Below are 18631 nucleotides of genomic sequence, written 5' to 3'. Positions count from 1 at the left end.
CAAATCTCGAAATTTAAATAAATAAATTCTTACCGTGTTTATTAGCTTTAGTTGCATGAATTAATAATGCATCAGGATGACCACCTCTTATATCTGGTCCTTCTTCATCTGGCTTTTTAAAAACTAAATATTTACTGATATCCAATTCATCTAAAATGCTATCGTCTTGATCGATATCTCTTAATTCCAAAGTATTATCATCGACAGATATCGATGATAAAGCATTACTAGCTGGTCTTGATGATGGTAATATTGTATCTAAGGCAACATTATTCTGAAAATGAAATGGTACTCGATTAATAATATTTGATAGTATAAATCTACAGTAATCTACAGAATTTTTAAAATGTTCACCAATTTTATTGGAGTCGAAGGTGTCAGCTCTTTCTTATCATGAATGCAACCAGATTCTTCTATCTTTACTGGAGTCGACGTTACGATTGGCTCAATTGTATGTATACTTTGCATGCTAATGGTAGGTTTTGGCGAAATTGGTGGAGGTGTTGCATTTGATTTAATGGATCGGGATCTCTTTGGTGGTAATGCTGGTGGGAGACTAGAATTATTTGTTAGTTCTGTTACTGATGGTGTCATAGTTATGGAGGTACTGAAAGAAATAATAGATGATATTTTCTCTTATTTTCTATACTAAACATGAGAATACTTGTGTATACATTTATATTAAATTACATACTTTGAACTATCGTGCAATGTGGTCATAGTATGTGCCATGAAAGAACACGATTGTGTCGTAGTAAGGGCCATATCATTTTGCCATTCACCTAGCATTGAATTATAAGCTGCCACTGAATGGCGGGTCCCAAGACCAGAGATGAAATCATTGTTACTGTGAGAACAATTCCCAAACATCTCCATGTATGCCATGACTGCAATAGATATAATCACATTTATATAATTGTAATGTATTGACAATGACATATTTATTATGAAATAATAAAAATAGATAAATAAAAATATGATTCCATGATATATACATATATGTGTATATATGTATATATATACATATATTTATAATATATATGATAAATACAAGCATGATTCATATTACAATAAAATATCAAAGCACAGATGTATAAAATACTGAAAAACACTGATGCACAAGCATATATATATATCTCCATACATAATTATACATAAATTCACGAATACAAGATTCGTGTAAACTCACTGGAATAAGAGTGTAATCTTTTGAATAACATTTTCGTCAATTATACTTTTTACGATTAAACGATTATTTATTACGGATTAATTGGAAAAAATATTATATTAATACAAGCACGAATAAATATCATATATATCGAGAAAATTTCATTTTATAAGAGATCTACATTTTCTTTGATTCTTTACGTATAATCGTGGAAACGAAAACTAAAGTCAGTTGGCTCAACTCTAGAGTTAAAGAAGCATAAGTGTTAACTGACTATTAGCAAGAAAAGGTCAATTTAATTAATGGAATAATGTCGACGCCCACAAGTAGTTGAAGATTAATTTCTACGATTAATAACATTTAAAAGTTATACAAAAATGTTAATGAAAATAATGAATTTATACAATAAAATATATTGTCTAGTAAATTTAAATAAAAAAGTTAATGTATAAAATTTTAGTCCATAAACTAATTTAAATAAACAAAAAAAAAAAAAAAGGAAATAGTTGAATGCAATTAAATCTGAAAGTTAAAAAATTTCATATTTAAAAAAAATGAATATTATTCTCCATGTTTAGTATTATTTCAATTATATTAAAAAAATAAGCCATGAAAAAGCCGAAGTTATGAAATATAAAATATTCAAGCTTAATATTAAATGAAATCGTATCAATCATTTCGACAAAATGAGATCAAAAATAATTGATGAGAACATGCCGCAAAAAAGCTAGGAGCTTAAAAATCGTGTATAATCAATGCGTGAAACGAAGGGTTTCAACTTAGCGTGAACGTGTTTGCTGAGGGATAGCTGATTTGTGTGGGCAGGATCCCACTTACCAGAATATGCCACTGATTGGAACACTGGGGGATACAAAATATTGTATCAGTTTTAACCTACTATGTGGAAAAAATTCAGAACGACTATTCTAATATAATCTAAATAATTTTTAACATAATTTTGTCTAATATTTATTCTCTTTAAATTCATAATAATTTCATTTTCAACGCATACAACTTATTAATATTACTTTAATTAAACAGCAATAAAGCAATGACAACAATAATATTAAATATTATCTGCGTTATTGCTGCCTTTTTACTATAAATTATAAATTCAACTTACTATGCCTTTTTTTAAGAGGAAGTGGTGGAGGTTTACTGGCATCTGGATTATCGCCATTATTAGTATGTAAACTACAGGTTGATAAATGCTCGTTTTCAGGTACATTGTCGTACTGCGATGGCTGACGTTCTTTTCTTCGTTTCGATCGTTTTTCTGGTAATGCCGGCGGTACTCCATTAGCGTCCGATGTAGATATCGATTCCATTTCCTGCACAAGAGTATAGAAATTGAAGAATAAAAAACAAATTTTCATATAATTATTATTCGAACTATTATAATCATATATATATAAAAAAAAAATGAAAACGAAAAAGATTTATCACAATTATAATAATGAAATATTATGATGAAATAAAAAAAGAAGAATAAAAAATAAAAACACAACATAACATAAAATAAAAAATACAACACCCACATTTACCAATTTTTCTAATAACGCGGAATCTCCACTTCCAGATATATTTGTGCTAACAGTACTCTTCGAACTAGTCATTGTCTTCTGAGTGAAAATAGACCCGTTACTATCCGAAGATAGTTTTGTTTGCGAAAACGATTGTTGAGAATTGAACGTTTGCGAATTATAACTAATGCTGCTCTGCTGGGAAGATCTTTTGGACGTTATACTGGAAGTAGTAGTATAACTTTGGGATGAACTTCGTTGTGAATGCATTGATACGAAACCAGATTCTTGCGTTTGGGTCGATAATCGATTTCCTTCTATACCTGAAACATAATTATCATACAATTTTTAGTAACACGTTAAAAATTTGTACACATATATATATATAATATTCTTTCTTACGCAAGAATGTTTTCAAATGTTTTTCCCGATTAATGGCCATGATGTACTCTAAGATTGGTATTAGTAATTAATTAAATTTCGAAAGAAAGTCGAGAAAAAAGAATTTCAGTTTGTTAGACCGATTCGAATGAAGATCTATACGATACTGTTTATTCATTCAGCGTCAGAAGGTCTAATCGCCTACGCTACCTGCTCCACCAGCTCTATTTGAGAAATTCTTGCGTAATTTTAGCTCTTACATTTTTTTCTTTACATTTATAAATATGCAACGTCATCGGTAACGCCTTCATTTATATACCACGATAGTCACGATAAGTACAAAATAATTTTGTATTACCTACCAGTAAATTGTTGAAGCACTTCTTGTGGAGTTTGTTGACCTAATAACATGGTACTTGGTAGATTTGTTTCGGAACCGTCCCAGCAACTACAGTTCGAACTACCATTAACTTGCATGCCTATAAATATAAAATAAATAATTAACGCATAGTCTTTTTTTCTTTTATATAATTTTCTCTATCACGATACTACTACATAATGGATACATATTAAAAAAAGAAAGAGACTACATTTGTGTTTTATTATTAAGTACGATCTTTTATTATCACACCACATAATTTTTTAACGTTAATTATTTCACTATTAGATTATTTCTTTTAGAAATTAAAGTTAAAATGTGTATCTGAACGCTTTTCCAATAAAACTGATTCGATGATTAAGACAAGCATGGTTGAGAACTATTTTGCTGACTAAGCACCGTCCACATAATGTTCTTCTTGACACAGATGGAAATATACTTACACATTATTCTTTCACATTACCTTGGTTAGGATAACTTCAATTTCATTTTATTTCGTTTTCTTTTTTAAAAAGTTAAATCAATAATCATTTGTAAATAATTAATCTCTGATAAACACGTTTATCCCTAATTTTTTTTTGTAAAAAAAGAAAAAAAACCATCAATCCCAGAACAATCATTCATTACCCTGAATAGTAGCCATCAGGCTGAGATCCATACTATCGTTCAAAGAGTCGTCGTTTGGTCCCATGATCGCCCGTATCTCATCCTCGTCGCGAGAATGGTTTAGGGCCGAATCCAAACTGCCAGCCGACGCGCTTAAAAGAGACGAGGAATCCTCTGGAGATCTACTTCGTAGGGAGACACCATCAAGACTAGATGCTAAAAGACCTTCGGACTCGTCGAGCAACTGTTGAGCCCTCGTTCTTCGTTTCGGTGGCAACGGCGGGGGCGTGCCGGAAGAACTATTTTCCTCCGACAGACACACATTAGTTCTGAAATTTATCGTGATCAGAGAGATTAGTTGTTTTTAACAATCTCTGTGTATTAACTTCATAATACACGATATATATATATATATATGTAAATAAATAAATAAATCATTATCGAGGTAAAACCGAATAATAAGATTTACATGCATTGTTACTTTCTATAAGAAGCTTAGGAGACTACCTTTCGGGGAGTGGTGGTTTTGGGGGTGGACTAGAATCCCTTAAAATCGACTCTGAACTATGCGAACTACGGACCAGACTAGTAGTCGCAGCAGTCTGCTCTAAAATCTGCCTTTCCCTCGGGGTTAGCGGGATATCGGGTAAAGAATTTCTTTGTGGCGTCAATTCCGATCCATAACCCGACGTTCTGAAAGTTTGATTTCAGTTGTACATCGTGTCAAATTCTGCTGGTTATGACGACACAAAAAAATATCGAATTTTTGGTCGTTTTTTTTTTTTTTTTTTTACAATTAAAACAATCATCGAAGTGCGTAAAAAGATTTGGAAATTATTAGCGAAGAAGAAGAAGAAGAAGAGAAATTGTTATCACTGGATGGACAGGGAAGGGAGGAGCGTCTACCTATTACTCGTCGCGACGGCGGCAGGTTTCTGTCTGTTGGCGATCTTCTCGTTCGCAAGATCGACCAGGTTTTTCACCGCATCCTCGACTAATCCTATAATGTGCGTCACGTTCTCGGTGTCCAACGCGGAGGACTGGTCGCCGTGCAGCAACACGTCGTCGCAGAGTTTCAACAATTGTGCTAGAGCTTGATACACCTGATTCGTCGCCGATCCCAGAGTGGAGCTTCGAGGAAAATCGAGAGATAGAACGATTAGAACATCGAAATTCGTAAGGTTTAAAAAATCGTCGATCGTTGTTCCTTACCTGTTCTCGTAGAGTAAATAGGATTTCAACACGGTGTGTATCGTGGTGATGTGGTCGAGGATTATGGTGCCGTTTCCGGGCAGCATCTCGAGCTTCTTCTTCAACACGACGTCCTTGAAGTGGAGCAGTGCCAGCTGCACCTGTCGCACGTGGATGTGCAGGTCACGGAGGGGGTTCTTGTCGAGGGTGGCGTCCGCCGTGCACCCGGGGGCGCTTTTGTCCCGCGGCGTCCGCGGCGAGGAGGGGGAGGCGGCCCTTGTGGCCGCCCCGCTCCCTCCGCCCCCGCTGCCGCTACCCGGGGAACGCATGTGGGAGAGCTTCTCCAGGAAGTCCTCCTTGAACGAGCGCGCACGACGCGCAAGTTTACCGCCGCGCGCCTTCCCGCCCGACCGCTCCTCGACTTCTGTAATCCGATAAATAGTCAGGTTAGATTTTCACGCTCTTTTCAAAACTCGTGTAATTTTATTTTTTACGGATACGGACTCGAAGATAAAGGAGGAGAATCGAACGACGAGTTTCTTTTTACCATCTGTGAGCTATTTTGAAATATAATTTACTTTACTCGGGAATATTATCTACGTAGATGTATTAATTACATTGTAGATGGCGTTCGATTTAATGACGCACGTGCAATGGAATTGTTAATAAGCTGTGTTATTAAGCGGTGTAACAATTAAGAAGTATTTTATATTTCTTCGAAGAATTGTACAACAGTTGTAATCGGAACGTAAAAATTGTTCTCTGTTACACTGCGTTAAAATTGAAGTTATAAGTCACTGGAAAGAATTTCGAAGCGGTATAATTCCTTGACAGAGAGAGAGAGAGAGAGAGAGAGAGAGAGAGAGAGAGAGAGAGAGAGAGAGAGAGAGAGAGAGAGAGAGAGAGAGAGAGAGAGAGAAAGAGCTTCTTCTTGTTCGAAACAAGACTAACTCGTTGCGAGCAAAGTAAACATTTCAAAATGATATTGATCACGGTTTATTTTTAAAGAGGAAATTGAACGACCAAATGTACGTTTTTGTTTTTTTTTTTATACGACAACCGTTAGTTCCAGCATTTCCAGTAGTTGAGCGTTATTTCAGCCAACTCGAGCCAAGTGGAACTATCGTTAAAACTGCAGTTTCGGATATTGGGCCATTGCACCGGGTGCAATAAACTGCAGTAGGATCGCAATACTCTTGGCGCCGCGACCGATAACCGGGAAGAAATACGAAATTCCTTTGGTCATTCCCAACGAGTTTCCTCCGCGCACTTGGGCCGTCCAGGCGCACGTGCACGACCGATTGCATAACGCCAGGCGCAACGTATATACGCCTCCTCTCTTTGTCACTCTTTTTTCTCTCTATCTTCTTTCCTTTCTTTTCTTAAATTTTAAGCCATTTTTTAAATTCTCCGTCACTCCTCTCTCTATCTTCTTTCCTCGTTCCTTTCATTTTTTAAATTTTAATAACCAAGCGAAAGGTGGATCGAAAAAATTTTCTGGAAACAATTGTCGAAAATCGAATTTATATAGGATATTCAACAAGAACACGACGAGATCGATTTCCTCGATTATTATTCAGAATCGATCGCGAAATAAATTTGCCTCCATTTGCCTAAGTAAATATCAAACGAGATCGCGTTCCGGGATTATCGGCCCGATATTAAAACAATTAACAACTCGAAATTACGATTTGTCCGGGGGGGGCAAATATACGGAACGATCATTTAATATGGCTTTTCGTCGTGGCAAATGCGTGTAATGAACACGTGTATCGAAACATGGCGGAAACAGGGCGTAATATCCGTGCAAAGCCGCGCGAAACGCGTTTAATGGACTGTCCGTCAAACCGGACGTCGCCGAGGCGATTTACAAACCGTGTTGAACGAACGTTGGAAAATTTCGCGGTGGTGTAGTTGTCGCTGAAAGCACGTGAAACCGATCAGCTGGATTCGACGTACAAACGAATAGAAATAAATATATATATATTGTATACCACGTGTACATATATCGCGAACGATGAACAAAATGAGAGTAAATATTGAAAGTCAAAACGATGGCCGGGGCTCGATTGATCGGATCGCTTTTCGAGAAGATTCGAGTGTGCAGAAGAGGATTTTTTTGTTTCGAATTTTCCCCCTTTTTTTTTCTCCTCCCCCCCATTTTTGCTACGATTGTTTATAGAGGCTTTTGTTCCTATAGGGCTTTGCGGTGGTTTGCGTATCGCGACCCAATAGTACGTTGTTTCGTACTATTTGGAAAGTTAATGGACGATGTAATTTATTCGCGTTTATTTTTTTGCTTCGTTATTTCTACGATTCGAAGTAGTAATTTATCCATTAATGATGCGTACGAGTTGACAGGGTACAAGTTGCAAAATGTATAATTAAACGTAATCAATATCTTCGCGTTCGTATCTTTTTTCTTTTTTTCTTTTTTTTTTTTTATACTCCATTTTATACTTTTACTTTTACGCACAACTATATCTTTATTCGTGCAATAAAACTCGTATCTCTAATAAATGTCGCGTATTACGCAACGATAGAATACGATAATTACGGAGGGAACAGGTTTTCAATAATCCCGAACCCGAACATTTTCACATTCCTTCCTATCTCTATCCCCGATCGATCGGGAATTACCATTTATCTTCTTATAATTGTGTAATTCTTATTTCACCATTCTCCTCTCAATCGTGATTAAAAAAAAAAGAAAAAATTACTCGAGAGCGTATTTGAAATGGAAAAAAAAAAAAGGAAACTAAAAAATAGAGAATAATCCATCAGAAGGAAGCGAGCGTAAGTGGCGCGACACTTTTGGTATTTATTTATCGTTTTCTCGCATAAATTCAGGGCGCGCGTCTCGTCCCTTGAAATTTGCAATACGAATATCGCAACGGTCGCATTACGTCGTATATATTTTCCAGGGGGGAAAAAAGCGATCCTTTGACGAGGATCCTCTCACTCGACGGTATTCGAACATTTTTTCTCTCTCTCTTCCCTTCCCCTCTTCCCGCGTCTCTCTCTTCGTCCCACCCCTTTGTAGCCAGATTATACCGCGTCGAAATATCCTCCACCAATCTCTGTCTCGCCATATATATATATATATAATGCTCGAATCGTTTGACGAAACGATGTTTAACGCCATGTGCGAAATCGTATCCTCGCGTGATCCTCGCAATAATGGATTATCGACGAGATCGATGCCATCGGAAAATATGGAAATGACGAGTTATTGTACACGATTTGTCCTACGATAAATCGAGGGAAGATCGTGTAAACTTTTTGTTCGATCTTTATCATCGTTCATCGATTTCTCGTGTTTTCTTTCTTTCTTTCTTTCTTTTTTCCATAGATCGTGAAGAAAGTGAATTGCAACAATCTCGAAAGATTTCTTTCCAATCATCTCTCATAAAATTCGAAAGAAGGCAAAAGGAAATAATTTTCTAATGAATTTTTCAATCACAAAACTCCTCGCTTCCATTAACGCATCAGGGAAAAAGTAATTCGATCGAGTTTTATTGCAATCGGAATAAAAAACACCGGCCTAATTCCCTTCCTTCATCTTCGAAGATGAAGAAAAGATTCCTCTTCGAATCCGAGACCATCCCCCAACTTTTCGAAACTTGATGAAACGTCCCTCTTCATAGAGATGCAAATCGTCTATTTGCACAAAACACGGGAGGAAAATAAGGAAGCGGGCGGCACGATTCCGAATAGTGGAATCGGTTCATCGAATCTGCAACGCTTCCCTTCGATTAATAACTCGAATCATTATCGGGCTATTTGGCACGCGGAGTGGTGGATGAGGGGGCGGACGTTTGGCGGACCCAGTCATCTTTGCCGGGTTCGCGACGAGGGGTGAAACGCGCGTCCCAAAGCGCGTCCCTCCTCCTCCTTCTCCTCTCACCGTGTACGCACGTAAATCAAGTTCTATTCACGAATTCCGATTGAAACCTCAATCAGACGTGATTCGCGCTAAAGGCAACGGGTGGCTCGGATGGCTGACGGGGGAGATAATAGAAAACGTATGGGAGAGAGGGTAGGAAATACGAGAACGGGGAGAAGCGGATGCAAATTGCCGTGATTGACCGGATTCACGGAACGCGTTCGATCCACGATCGCGTACACGACCTTCCATCGTTGTTGAACCAGCTTTGTAAATAAACTGAACGTGCTCAAACTCGCGAGGAGGTTCTCGGAGCCGGAAAAGTCTCGAACCGAATCGTGAATGGGTTCTATTTTTGCGAGAGGAGGGCGACGAGGATACTTTTTTTATTTTCGTGGAAGCTTCTGATCAGAACGGGAAAACGAGACGAAAGATGCTTTTTCTCTATTCTTTGTTTCATTGTTATAGATACATTGTGTGCAAATTACGTGATAATTAGATGAAATTATAGTTGTTGATATCGGATGATCGGATTTTGTTAATTGGATTTGTTAGTTAATAATAATTTTCAAATTATAACGAACGAAATTGAAATTAAAATTATAATCTTCAGAAGTAATTTCATCGAGGTTGGAACGTTCGTTAACGGTGTGAGCGACAATTTAAACAGCTCGCGTTTTTCCCCTCCCCTCGTTTCAAGATTTACTCCGCATTACTGGGAATAACTCGGCCGTCACCTGGCCGCGACATTACAAATTAACCAACAGTCAAGACGTTCTAATAAAACGCGGCCGATACGAGCACGATAACGAGTCACTGCACAGTATAAACTGCCGCAATTGGATTAAACAACTCGTTTTCTCGTAACCGTGTTAGCTCTTTCTATGGCCGACTATAGTCACTCTGCATAAGAGCACCATTGACGTACTACAGGCAACTATAGTCGCTCTGCATAAACTGAGGTATTATGGGCGACTGTAGTCGCTCTGCACAAGATACCACTGAGGTACTTCGACCGACTATAGTTGCTTTGCATAAGATGACACTGAGGTATTACGATCCACTATAGTCGCTTTGCAGAAGATGCCACTATAGGCGACTATAGTCGTTCTGCATAAGATGCCATTAAAGTACTATAGGCGACTATAGTCGCTCTGGATAAGATATCACTGAGGTACTTCGACCGACTATAGTTGCTCTGCATAAGATGACACTGAGGTACTACGGCCGACTATAGTCGATCTTCATAAAATGCTATTAAAGTACTACGGCCGACTATAATCGCTCTACATAAGATGATATTAAAGTACTATGGCCGACTATAGTCGCTTTGCACAAGATGCCACTGAGGTACTACGATCCACTATAATCGCTTTGCAGAAGATGTCACTATAGGCGACTATAGTCGCTCTGGATAAGATACCACTGAGATACTTCGACCGACTATAGTTGCTCTGCACAAGATGACACTGAGGTACTACGGCCGACTATAGTTGCTCTGCATAAGATGACACTGAGGTACTACGGCCGACTATAGTCGCTCTGCACAAGATGCCACTGAGGTACTACGATCCACTATAGTCGCTTTGAAGAAGATGTCACTATAGGCGACTAGAGTCGCTCTGGATAAGATACCACTGAGATACTTCGACCGACTATAGTTGCTCTGCACAAGATGACACTGAGGTACTACGGCCGACTATAGTCGATCTACATAAAATGCTATTAAAGTACTATGGCCGATTATAGTCGCTCTGCACAAAATGCCATTGAGGTACTACGATCCACTATAGTCGCTTTGCAGAAGATGCCACTATAGGCGACTATAATTGTTCTGCATAAGATGCCATTAAAGTACTATAGACGACTATAGTCGCTCTGCATAAGATGCCACTGAGGTACTTCGACCGACTATAGTTGCTCTGCATAAGATGACACTGAGGTGGTACTACGGCCGACTATAGTCGATCTACATAAAATGCTATTAAAGTACTAAGGCCGACTATAGTCGTTCTGCATAAGATGCCACTATAGGCGACTGTAGTCGCTCTGCATAAGATACCACTGAGGTACTTCGACCGACTATACTCGTTTTGCACAAGATGCCACTGAGATACTATGCCCGACTATAGTCGTTCTGTATAAGACGAGGTACTATAGTTGCTCTGCACAAGATGAGGTACTACGAGCGACTATAGAAATGTCACCGAGGTACTACAATCGCTCTGCACAAAATGTCACCGAGATACTATAGGCGACTATAGTATGTCAGTCTACACAAGATGCCGCATATCGATATGACGAGCGATTGGAATTCACGCATCGAGTTCTCTGGAAACGTAGCATCGATATTTTGTTTTCATCATCAATTTTTTTTTTTCAATAAACCGTCAAAGCAACGATCTTTCTCGAAACACCGTACACGTTTGCCGCGGCGAAGTCGCCCATAACGAAAGGGTTAAATTCGATAAATCATTTTCCATCACATCCGCAATCTCTCCGCAACATTTCCTCCAAAAAAGAAAAGAAGAAGGAAATATCGCTTCGATAACGAGAAGCTTATCGATATAGCCTATCATCGGCGGATTCGCGGGTGGAATTAATGAAACAGCGGCGCAAACCAACTTTTCGAACGGGTGTCTCGACGCAGGTCGGTCCTTTCATCGTTATCGCGAGCGTGCAACGTGCTCGAGAACGCCAACGTCCGCGATAACTTTGCACGCGTGTTCCCTTTAATCGCCGCCACTGGCGGCCATTCATCAGCGTGAAAGCCTCCCCCCGGCGGCCGCGTGAAAACCAACCCTTCTCGACTCGATGGAAACCGCGTTCTCCTCATCGTCGTCACGTCGTGAATACGCAAAGCTAGTGTCGATTCTAATCGCGGATTTCGAGGATTTCGAGGATCGACAGCTGGGCATGACCTTGGATCGTTGGCGGGAGAGAATTTTTAATGCGGCTCGAAAATGGGCGAAAGACGGATTGAACAATGCGATAGAGAGTGGAGAGTGGATTGCTTTTGAGAGGAGGACGCGTTTGAAACTGGTTTCTGGATGTTGGACGCGTTTCGAGAATGCCGATGGAATGAAATTTGGAGGATCGGGTCTGAGAGAGTGTTGGAGCTGAGCGAGAGCGAATTTTTAGAGCATCGATGGATGAAAGATGACGCGTGTGTACGCGAATGGATTGAGTAACGAAAAGTGGCTTTTGGATGTTGAGGAGGTTAATGGGTTCGAGAGGATTATGTTTCGAAGGTTGGAAAACAGCTGACGAGAGCGAGTTTTCAATGCATGGACGAAAAACAGATTGAGAAAAAGGTAACGTGTTCGAGAGGAAGCTTTTTAGATGTTGAAAAGTTTGTGCTTGGATTTGATGTATATTCGAAAGAAAGATTGGCAGGATCGATATATATTTCGTAATTATAAAAGTAATTAAAAATTTAGATAGATGTTAATCATATGTAAGATAATCATTATACGTTTGTGTTTCGATGAAAGGATTAAAATGATTATTCCCAATTTAATTAATTAATACGCTACGTGAATAATGTCCACGGAAATAAATGATTCCTGATTGCTCTATTTCTGTTGTGTATAATGTATCGTTGGAAACGATGATAGCGCGTCGTTGACTCTTTGACGTTGATTATTCGTCCGAATGAATTTAATCAACCCTTTAATCGACAATTACGCAGACCACCGGCAAACGAAATACGTTCACATAACACATTGTACGATTTAATCAACTTACGTTGGAAATTTACATTGTCCAAATTATTATTATCATTATTATTATTATTATTGCAATATTTGATACTTTCTACAAAAATATAAAATATTAAAATGAAGATGCAATTTCGGTAAGATCAATATAATTCAATGCAGCGTCGAAAATCGGAATGGATTCGTGTTTCCACAAGCAAAACCTTTGACCGTGGATTTTCTTTGCAATGCGCTCCCCAAAAACAACCCATTTCATCCCGAATTCGAGTAAACGTAGATAAATATAGGATGAGCATCGTGACATCTATTGATTATCGACATTCGCAACAAATATTTACGTTCCATCGAGGATCAATTTTCACGATATTCGTGAATTTTCCACGATCGTTTTTGCAAAAATGTATCGATCTCTCACGCTTCACTCCCTCCTCACTTTTCCATCGATCCAGAAGTCGAGAAAACAGAGGTGAAGGAATCCTCGACTCGAATCGTGGCACCAATTAATTAACAATTACGACGCCGAATGAGGAACGCGCGAACGCTAATGAGGCCGAGATCCGCGTTTTCGACCGCGTTTACACGTGTACCGAAATGGCCGCTGTTTCCCTGCCACTGAATTTACGAGAGATCTGTTTCACTCGACGGAAACTCGATTAGTTCCTCTCGCAACATCCAGCCATCGTAAAGCATACCGCGCTTTAATCGTCGCTAATACGTATCAAGCAAAAATTGAGTATTATTTAACAGGACAAATGCGATATTTTTATCTAAGTGAGATAAATCTTAAATTTTAAGTTCAAGGATGGATTATTTTATTTGAATTACAATCGAAATATACAATATAATTGCAGTTATATTCGAGGTGTTCTAAAAATGGGAATGCGTTAACCATTCGTGGCGCAGACTATGGTTCAATTGTGAGTAATATGTATCGTGTGTCAAGCAAAATTGAGTATTATTTAACTAATTAATCTAAGTGAAATAAATTTTAAATTTTAAGTTCAAGGATTGTTTTGTTTGAATTAACTATTCTTGAGATAATTTCAAGCAATATTTTGCCGCAAAAATTTTCCTTAACGTTGGATAATCAGATGATAAAAGAGGAGTGAGTGGTATTCTGTACGAATAATAATTAATTAGTTTATTCATTCTTTTTTTTTGACCAGTATCACATATCCAACCGCTTCGTCTTGATTTTGACAATGTTTTTTTTATTAATTTAATCTTTCGTTAACAAAAGTTATTGCAGAAAAATGTTGCTTTGGCTTATCCCGTTAGATGCAAGAGGAATCTCAGAATGCTCTTTTTAAGCATTCATCTCAAAAAACGAACTTATAATATATTTTGTAAATCAATCCATTTCTTATTCTTCTAAAGATACTGATAGAAATTGATTCCATTTAACGATTCATTACACTCTATAATTCGTATAAATTATCAAATTATACAATTTTATTATCCCTCACGAGAGACTATAATAACATAAATCAAAGTATCGAAGCAGACATTTTCCTTTAATCCAACCGATTTCCTTTAATTCACCGATCAATCTTTACATCCGCAAAATAAAATTGTATTGGAAACCTAACTCCAGCATAGACGTTTTACGAAATTTTTTTTTAGCACGCGTCTAGAGACGATATGGAGAGTTATCTGGAGAGGAAGTGGACGCACGGTACCGCGTTTCCGCCGATTTAATGGTCGATCGTCCGCGTAGAACCGCAATCTACGAGTACCGTGATTCGAGTACCGAAATTCCAACGGTGTTTGTCTCGTTTGGGGAAAAAAAAAAAAAAAAAAAAAAAAAGAACGAAGCGCGAGCGTGCACGTTCCCGAGAGGATTCGCGGGTCGTTTGATTGCTCGTCGCTGGTTCGTTAGAGGTTTTAATGGATCGCTTCGGTGAAACCGGGCGTTGCGAAATCGAGGATGAACAGAAGAAAATATTATACATTTTTTTCCCACCTTAATTCTCGTGTTACCACTTCGAAACGAAATCCAATTTAATGGCTGCCTTTTCTACTCTCGTTCCTACTTTTGAATAATTATTTTTATTGTTATCCATTGAATTTTATGTAACTCAATTTTTACTCGCGACTTCACTTCGAATTTACACATCGTATGTTACAAATCAGATCGTGTTCTAATAATTTTTTTTTTTTTGGCAAATATCGATCATCGCACCCGTGAAAAATATGATGAGAAATATCGCGAACACGACGATAGTTGAAAAATGATAAAGGGATTATGCTTGAAAATATATTAAAACAAATGGGGATATTAATAGGATAATCTCGAATTTCCGATAAATTTGCCATGTAAACGAAGGTACGAAGCCCGCTCATTTTACATCGGGAATTTTCTTCCCGCTCGTTACGTCATCGATGATTTATTCGAGCCGACCGTTTTCCACCGCGATCGGGAAAATCACTTTAATATTCCGCTGTCACGTTTCATTATTCCTCGTCCCCGATGCTTCACCGATTTCTTTCCAACTCGCTCGACCAACCAACCAAACTCCTCTTCAAGGTTATCGCGGATAATTCAGTCAAACTTGAATCGACGAACGTATCGAGGGAGCACTCGACTAGACAGCAAACTGTTTAAACTTTCAAACGTTTTCTGAAAACGTATGAAAAAATCCAACCTCTCCGTAATTATTTGAGACGCCTGTTCGGAGTAGTGTACAACTAACTCGTTGGATTGGATTTAACAATTAATCTTATAACATTTAATTTCAAGTCTCTTCTCGAGGATATGTTTGGAAACGATCTTGGCATTCATTCGAATTCTCGAACCAATTTTTTTTTTTTTTTTCAAAAATTCATTTCGGCTACGAGATTCGTTCTGTCAACTTCCGATTTTTAAAATCCAAGATATGGAATAAATTCCACACTGCACTGTTATTCAAAGAATGCTATACCAAGGAGCAACGAGCGTAATCCTTTTCTTTCTCCGTCATGAATCGCGATTTCCAACGAATTTCCATCGCACAATTACTTTCTCCTTCTTCTCTCTTTTCTTCGTCACAACGTTCGAAAGATGAACGCTCTCGTGACAGAGACTCGTGTCGTTTCATTCTCGAAATGGACGAGGATATTAGACAAAGAGGAATCGCGCCAATAATTGCCTTAGCCGGTGAAAATTCATTAACCGCGGCTTCGTTAAGTGGCAGCTCGAACTAATGGATTTCGGATTAACGAGGCGCGATGGAATCCGGAACCGAGCAAGAAATTACGGAGGGGGAGAGGAGGGTGATCGAACTCTGCCTAATTGCGACAATAGAGCTTAGAGATGGTACGCCATAAAGGATGTTGTTAACGATTCGAGAAGAATTAATTCGAGGGAGGGAAGATGAGTTTTTTAAAGTTCTCTTTGGAAACACTCTTTCTTTCTTTTTTTTTTTTCGTTTTTTATTTTTATTTCGATATTCAGACGATTGCTCTTGATTCGAATTAGATTTTTTTTTTTTTTCATATATTATTCCATCGAACGAAACCGATCATCCTCTTTCCAAAATATCCCGAATCAACCCTTTCCACTCGTATATCGCCATTTTATTATTATACTAGTGTATTTATATTAGAAAATGCATATTCTAAAGATTCTTTTCACTCGATTGGCAATCTTCTTAAATATAAACACGTGTGCACAGTGTTGAAACTATACATCCTCCTAATACTCGATACAAAATAAACTCGATACAATCCTCTCCTGAAATTTTATCCACGATTTCCCCTTCTCCTTTCAAACCTTACCTCTGTTATCAACAAATCATCAACATCGAGTTAATAAATGATTACACAAACAACGGTCCATTTCGAACAATTCGAGCCCTTACAACTATCCACCCCTCCCCCCCTCCCCCCCTCTCCTCTCCCCGTGTCCGACTCTCTCTCTGCTCGTATTCATCGGCCAATGCTCGCCCTTATCGCAGGCAACAATTTCGCGAAACGATATCGACGTCGGTGGTTGCGGCATCGTATCGATTCACCCAACCGGCTCTCTCTCTCTCTCCTCCGCCTCTAATCAAGGAACGGGGTTGAAAATCGTCCGCGATACCCGCTCGGGGAAACTCGATAGCGGCGCGGCCATAATGCGACGAACAAAACGGCACAGGATGTCTGAGGCAATCTATACGTCGTCGAGAGGAGCAAAAAGGAGTGGAAGAAACGAGAAAAAGGGTGGAAGAGAGAGGAGAGAAAAGGAAAGGAGGGAAATGGTCGTGTTACCGAGCCAAAGGTATCACAACGCGTGTACACTCTTGTTCATAAGTACGCAACGATTCGTGTGCGTGCGAAATCACACTTCTGAAAATAAAAATCTGGTTGGTATATAAAAATCCAAGAGACTTATTTCATTCGAGTTATAAGAACGGGGAGTTACACAAGTTTATGGGCATAATTGGCAACAGCTTATAATGAATAAATAAGTCGAAGTTCGAGTGAAATTGAATTATTAAAAATTATTTGTCGCTACAATTACGCTCAATTTGAAAAACGTCTGTTTATTAACCCGTTGAAAACTAGTTAAAAATTTCGGACAAACTTAGTTTAATTATCGTACAACAACATTTATCATAAATTATATAAGTTGATTTTAATGTAAAATCCACCGTTTGCTTTATTACTTATTACTATTACGTTTCGAACGAATAAATTAGCAAAGTAACTTATCGGAGCAAGTTTCATTCGCGACGTCAATTATTATTAAATTTTGCCCATCACAGGTGCCGCCCGTATATAATTATGGAGAGGAGTGTACGCGGAGAAACACGTGTGAGACACGGGATGGTTATCGCGGTTTGCGGTTATCGGATACGCGATTTCACGGCGGATCGTGCCTAATACCGAGATGCGGATTTTCCGGGTATTTCGCGGCGGGGAATCAGGATCATCCCCCTGTCCGCGGAAAACGGTCTATTAATCAATCGTTCGGCCGACGTTCGGAATATCATTCCCTGGATTTCGTTTCGGGCAGATTTATCGTAACAGCAACGTGCAAGCTGAAACGTTGTTTCAGTGAATGGATGACGCGTTGAAAAAAATTCCAGACGTCATGTTTCGTCTCCTTTTACACTTTCGAAACTTACCGGCAGTAGGTAACTTCTCAAAATTCAAATCAATTTCGGTACGAAATTTCAAACTCCGTATCGATGAATATATCCAGAGTTTCTCTTTCTATTCAAAGTTATCATCATCGATTTTTCAATCTTTCGTTGAGATAAGTAATATATAATTTTTCAACCTTTTATTACAAATAGTACCACTCTTAATACACGTTCAGAATTAATCGAAAGAACGACATATTTTTATCGTATTACTTTCCCTCGCACGCGCATACTCACTCGAAAATTTTCATAAACGTAATCTCAAGCCCGGTAAAAACTCCGATATTTCATCCCAACGATGGATTAGATTCTCATACAGGGAAATTACCAGGTCGTAAAACACGTCGATTCGAACGCGTCCCTCGAATGCGTGCACGAGGGCCAACCCCTTGTTTCAACCCCTCTCTGTCTCTCTCTCTGGAGAGAGGAGGATAGCCGCTTCTCGCCATCCAATATTCCCTGGACTATCATCATCCGTGGCATGGTAACGATGAAATTCGAGCGGCCACGTCTCGTCTGCCACGTTTTTTGGAGACTCGAATGCGCGGCACAGTCGTCGCGTATTACGGAGCGGTGCAACAACCTCGCGGTTATTTCGGGGTGGATCCCCGGTGTCAGGGAATGCACACGCCGCCGTTCCTCCGGGACACGCGCGTGTCCACCAAAATTA

General features: G+C 38.8%; 1 protein-coding gene across 9 annotated transcripts in view; it reads right to left on the bottom strand.

Moving 5' to 3' along the window:
- Nucleotides 1–18631, bottom strand: part of C3G (C3G guanyl-nucleotide exchange factor) — an 81777-nt gene that overhangs the window by 8865 nt on the left and 54281 nt on the right. For 4 of the 9 annotated variants that reach the window (XM_086909631.1, XM_086909628.1, XM_012495101.3 and 1 more), the window contains 11 exons: nucleotides 5270–5672; nucleotides 4964–5188; nucleotides 4565–4750; nucleotides 4079–4386; nucleotides 3435–3551; nucleotides 2707–3014; nucleotides 2292–2499; nucleotides 2006–2029; nucleotides 695–887; nucleotides 355–607; nucleotides 34–274 (listed from right to left, as the gene is read on the bottom strand). In XM_086909631.1, the coding sequence (XP_086765757.1) occupies nucleotides 34–274; nucleotides 355–607; nucleotides 695–887; nucleotides 2006–2029; nucleotides 2292–2499; nucleotides 2707–3014; nucleotides 3435–3551; nucleotides 4079–4386; nucleotides 4565–4750; nucleotides 4964–5188; nucleotides 5270–5672 (2466 nt within the window). The remainder of the gene's footprint in view (nucleotides 1–33; nucleotides 275–354; nucleotides 608–694; nucleotides 888–2005; nucleotides 2030–2291; nucleotides 2500–2706; nucleotides 3015–3434; nucleotides 3552–4078; nucleotides 4387–4564; nucleotides 4751–4963; nucleotides 5189–5269; nucleotides 5673–18631) is intronic. The other 5 variants (XM_086909634.1, XM_086909632.1, XM_086909635.1 and 2 more) reach the window with 3 other exon arrangements.

The sequence above is a fragment of the Apis florea genome, unplaced genomic scaffold (assembly GCF_048593485.1).
Source record: "Apis florea isolate Af1SG1 unplaced genomic scaffold, ASM4859348v1 contig_3158_pilon, whole genome shotgun sequence".
In the NCBI taxonomy this organism is placed as follows: Eukaryota; Metazoa; Arthropoda; class Insecta; order Hymenoptera; family Apidae; genus Apis; species Apis florea.
Note: the sequence above shows the minus strand (reverse complement) of the source record. Positions and strands in the feature narration are given on the sequence as shown.